Here is a 5,442-nt window from a genome sequence, read left to right on the forward strand (position 1 = left end):
TAAGGGAATTATACAAATGAATATATGAATGAATTAATTTTATGAATGTACCTCTGAAGGTTCTAGCTGTCTTCAGAAACGATTCGATGGTATTTTGTTCATCTTCGCTCCATGTAATACCTAAAGGAAGTGTTCTTAATCGCAATACTGCTTTGTCCACGGAGGTTATGGGAAACTGCTCTAATTCAGCTTTTCCATCAGCACCACCTGCTGTCAGCAAGTGGGTTTACAGAGACTTTTATTTGCATTCAGCCTGTGTGCAGTTTCTGTCTGGCCAAAAACAGACAGAATTTGCATACCCTGCTGTAAATTTTGACCGGTTGATGAGAAACAAGCTTATGGGGCCTTTCGCACTACTTTAGTTCCAGAACTAAATGTACAGTGCTAAAGTACTGGGACGATTTTGCGCGAACTATTTCCCAGTACCATTTAAAGGGTTGCATTCGCACCGACAGCGTGTACGAAGAAGTGACGTAAGCCGGTCGACAGCGACGTCATTTGTGCGCGGCGTTCAACAATGGAAACAAAGAAGAACAACATTAACAACAGGAGGATGGAGGACGCTGTGATCGGAGCTGTGTTTTTGTTGTGTCTCGCGGGTTTCACAATAATGGACATGGAAAGTCGACGTATACGTAAAGCGATTGAAAGAACGGAAAGGAGGACTAAGAATCTCCAACGACAACTGGCAGTGCTACATTTGCTACAAGTGCCTGCACTTCAGCATCCGTCCATCTATCGCTGTTCTCCATACTTGCAAAATAAGTTGACACAATGTTTACAGTATGTTTACACGGCATTTTAAATCATGGCGGGTGAGGGCGTTTTCATACGCGTTTGGCCAATCAATGTCTACTTACGTCACGATTAGTACCAGTTGTGCTGGTTAGACCCTGCTCCGGAGTAGGAGCTAATTTGGTTCTCGAAAAAGGCAGTCCGGTACTAAAATCGCACCCAGTTCCGGCGGTGCGAAAACGCCATAAAGTGGGTAGTTCCACAATTAGTTCTTGTACTATGAAAAGGTTCCCGCGGTGCGAAAGGCCCTTATGTGGATTCTACACATTTAAACAATTCAGATAAGTTATCTAGAATTAATTCAGATAAACTCCAGCACATTTTAACAATACCGTGGTAATACTGATAACGTGATAATTTGTGTCACTATAATCGTGATAAGAAATGTTTTATACCGTTACATCCCTACCGGGAGGATGATGTATGGGGTTGATGTTGTGCATGCGTGAGTCTCGTGAAAACCAACGTTTGTTTACAGGAGCAAAGGAAGCAAAGTTTCCTTACTTTAGCAAAGGAAAACCAGTCTCCTCTTGGCTTATATCAAAATCCTCTGACATTCTTCTTTACAAATCGAAGTTCTTTTGTAATTCTAATTAGTGACCTTTGTTTTGTTTTGATCTCTCCCCTGCGCTTCCGCGTTCGTCACTTCTGAGCGGAGCATGCGCAAAGCCGACCTCATACGTAGGGCTGCACGATAAATCGCATGCGATATTTAACGCGCATCTTGTCAGAAAAGCCGGTTCTGTAATCAGCGGTAAATCTCCATCACGTGCGTGCTTTCACATTGAGCAGCATTAACTACACAGAGCCGTTGTTCACTGACGAGCTGCGCAAAACCACGTTCATATTCAAAACAGCCTAATTTTCATTTTTTGGTGAACTAACCCTTTAACTATTGTTTTCATAGCCTTCAATTTATACTTTATATATTCCACATCCTGCCTAATGTTATCCTCCAAATAGAGTAATTAAATTTTTGCTTTTATGCGATTTAATCAATCATTAGTTGCAGCCCTAGAGTTTAAAAATATTTATTTGGGATGTTGATTTTCTTGAGGCTGAACTCCGGTATTTCCCTTTTGTGTTTCAGTTTAACTAGAAAATACATCAATTTTGCAGAAGTAAAATTTGCAAATGCTGTTTCATGTTGATGTCAAGTTGTTTTAGACATTTTAGTATTTTGACTTTAGTCCCTTTTAAAGGGTTAGTTCACCCAAAAATGAAAATTCTGTCATTAATTACTCACCCTTGTGTAAGGTACCAGCAAGGTAACTACCACGTTCAAGGTCCAGAAAAGTACCAAGATGAACGACAAAGTAGTCTGTCTGTGTGACATCAGTAGTTCAACTGTAAAGTTACGAAGCTACGAGAATGCTTTTTCTTAATCTGGGTCAGCGCCGCCACACGCTCGCATCATGATACTGTCGTGAACGCGCGCCCCCAAGCGATCATCTTGGTACTTTTCTGGACTTTGAACGTGGTAGTTACCTTGCTGTCTATGGGAGGGTCAGAGAGCCCTCATATTTCATCAAAAATATCTTAAATTGTGTTCCGAAGATGAACGAAGGTCTTACGGGTTTCGAACAACTCAAGGGTGAATAATTAATGACAATTTTCATTTTTGGGTGAACTAACCCTTTAAGTGTGTGTTTTATTTATTTATTTATTTTTTTTTTTTTTTTGTGGTGCTTAAGCATGCAACTTACTGTTTATGCTGTGTTTTCTTTGCAGGAAAAGTGAGGAGTTTAAGTTCAGCATTATGGTCCCTTACCCACCTCACTGCTCTTCATATCAGTGATAACTCACTTTCGCGAATCCCACCCGACATTGCCAAACTACACAACTTGGTGTACCTGGACCTCTCGTCCAATAAGATCAGGAGCCTGCCCGCCGAGCTAGGCAACTTGGTTAATCTCAGGTGAGAAGCTAATTTTCTGTTTGCACACTGTGAATTGCACGGCTTGAAACCACCATAAAGATTTTATTTTGTAAGGCAGATGGATGAGACTATTGTGGTAGCGTGCAGAGACTTTTTAACCCCATGCTTGCTTTTGCAAGTCGTTTAGCCTCCAGGCTTTAATTAGGTCCTATATTCTTCAGAGGTGATGTTTGCCTCCAGGGGCTGTGCTCTGATAACACCACCATTCTCATATGTGGGTGACACAGTGGTTTGCTCTGAATCAATTTCATTTGTCACTGGTTTGAAATATGTTGCCACTTCTCTGGTAGTGTGATTACTGCTGCTTGGGAGGGTTATAAATCATGTTCTGAGAGCAGCTGAAATGATACTGTATTAGGTACCTTTGAAAGTGGTTGGGATTTCATCCAACTGCTGAAATGCACAAGGCTACAATAGGTTTTGAGCGTGGCGGCTCAAAGGCTGGTTGAGGACGTTCAGTTTTATATAGCATTTGGGTTTTCATGCAATATTTGATCCCTGTATATTTTTGTGCTTATTGCTGTATGATGATCACTGTTTTTATGGCATTCAAATTGTTGTCTGTTTGTTTCACAGGGAACTGCTTTTAAATAACAACCAGTTACGAGTTCTGCCTTTTGAGCTTGGAAAACTCTTTCAGTTACAAACGTTGAGTTTGAAAGGTACTACTTCCTTTTATAACCCGTAAAACTTTAGTTTTGCAGGCCCAGGTGGATTTTATGGAAGTTGTTGCTTTTTCTGTGCTGGTTTTAGAATTTAGGATTTAGAAATGGTAAAAGGTTGTAAACTAACCTGAATGTACTACATTTATTAGTAGCAGAAAATCATAATCAAATTGGTCAAAATATCTAAAGTGTGCAGAGCTTTTCTTCAGGTGTGGATTCCATGTGGGCCTAGTTAATTGTTGATATTTTGTTGCTCTGAAGTAACTTTCATTTAATACCAGTCCTTAATTTTAGACTTTTATTTGGCTCATTGTACAGTTGCAATAAGCTGTCACTTTTAGACAGGAATTGCAGTGCTGGCATTTTAAGAGTCGTTTTTTTTTTTGTTCATAAAGTGATGTAATATTAATTATTTTGAGCCTTTAAATATTTTTTTTAAAAATACATTTTAAATTCATAGCATTTAAAATGACTTGTGTAAAATAATCAGATCTTTTTTGGTCAGTTTATCTTTTTGTTTGGCGAAATGTTAACACAATTTTAAATTGTGTTCCCCTTTTGTACAATTTATTAAAGATAAAAAAAAATGTTCCCCCCTTTTGGATTCACAATTAAGTGGTGTTAGGATTAGTGATGGCATTTTTGAGAAATCCAGATGTAAATGTAATTTTGCAGTGATCTATGTACTAGGGCTGCCCTCGACTAAGGATTTTTCTGGTCGACTAGTAGCCGTTCATTTGAAGCATTAGTCGACTTAATCGCACATTTTTTTTTTTTAATAAGCCATTTAAATCATTATAATGAGCCTTTAATTGCCTACAAAGCCTAATAAGTGCTCAAGTACACGCATAAAGCTTGCTACAGCGCACCGGCAGAAGTAATGTTTATGAATGTGTCAGGGAAAAACAGTAAGGAGACTGCATTAACATTTAAAAAATTAGATAAACTGCTTTCTTTGTTTTCAGATTAAAGGGTTAGTTCACCCTAAAATGAAAATTGTCATTAATTACTCACCCTCATGTCGTTCCAAACCCGTAAGACCTCCGTTCATCTTCGAAACGCAAATTAAGATATTTTTGATGCATTCTGACAGCTCTCTCATCCTCCCATAGACAGCAAGGGTCCTTACACGATCAATGTCCAGAAACGTAGCAAGGAGATCTGTAAAATAATTAGAGGTGGAACGGTTCATGGAAAAAAAAAAATCGAACCGTACGATTCTCCACACACGGTTCGGCATGCGCTAGGACTTCTACTTAAATCTGACAACGCATCTGTAATATGGTTTGCTATAAATAACACGTAAAATAAACCGGGTTCAGCTAATATATGCTTCTGTTGATGGATGCGCATTCTGGCTTCCCAGTACATTACTACAACAGCGATGGAAAAAAATAAAAATGTGGATAAACCATTCACTCTTGTTCAATGCGACTGCCCTATGCTGGAATATGAGCTTTTATTCCATCATCACCCGGGTGCTGATAGCGCGCGCACAGGTGAGACCTGAACAGCACACGCTGATATCTGTGTTTAAGCTAAACTCGTTTAAGCTTTGCCAGTTTAAACATTTTAAGATCCAGAGGACGCGAGCTCACGCGCGCAGTGAGAGTGTCGTTCGCGAACGAGCCGGCTCTAGGAGACGATTCTTTGTAGCGAACGAGAAGAGCCGACTCCCGTTGGGGAGAGCCGAATCTTCAACCGGAGCCCTCTATTTTAGGCCAATTTAGCAATTGTGAACGGTTTGTGTGTTGGTAAGCAATTTTTTATTTGGTGTTTATAAAAAAAAAAAAAAAAGCCTTATTTTTATGAATTTTTTTCGTAAAAAAAATTAAAATACACGCGGCTAATCACATGGGAGGACAGACTAGGATCATACCATTATGGGAAAGAAGGAAGGGGGACACAAGCTCCGAAGATAGCGAGTGTAGTGGTAAAGGCCAGGTACACAGAGGGACAGGGGAGCCGGATTTAAACGCAAGCGCGTTGGTTAAGGTAGGAACACACTGCAATTTGTTGCAACATCGGTCCCCTCAGAGAGAG

General features: G+C 39.8%; 1 protein-coding gene across 2 annotated transcripts in view; it reads left to right on the forward strand.

Moving 5' to 3' along the window:
* LOC107756798 (CCR4-NOT transcription complex subunit 6-like) overlaps positions 1–5,442 on the forward strand; it is a 27,195-nt gene that overhangs the window by 8,484 nt on the left and 13,269 nt on the right. For both annotated transcript variants that reach the window (XM_016574069.1, XM_016574068.1), the window contains exons 3-4: positions 2,527–2,713; positions 3,311–3,396. In XM_016574069.1, coding sequence (XP_016429555.1) covers positions 2,527–2,713; positions 3,311–3,396 — 273 coding nt within the window. The remainder of the gene's footprint in view (positions 1–2,526; positions 2,714–3,310; positions 3,397–5,442) is intronic.

This window comes from Sinocyclocheilus rhinocerous, unplaced genomic scaffold, assembly GCF_001515625.1.
Source record: "Sinocyclocheilus rhinocerous isolate Xijiao unplaced genomic scaffold, SAMN03320098_v1.1 scaffold22, whole genome shotgun sequence".
In the NCBI taxonomy this organism is placed as follows: Eukaryota; Metazoa; Chordata; class Actinopteri; order Cypriniformes; family Cyprinidae; genus Sinocyclocheilus; species Sinocyclocheilus rhinocerous.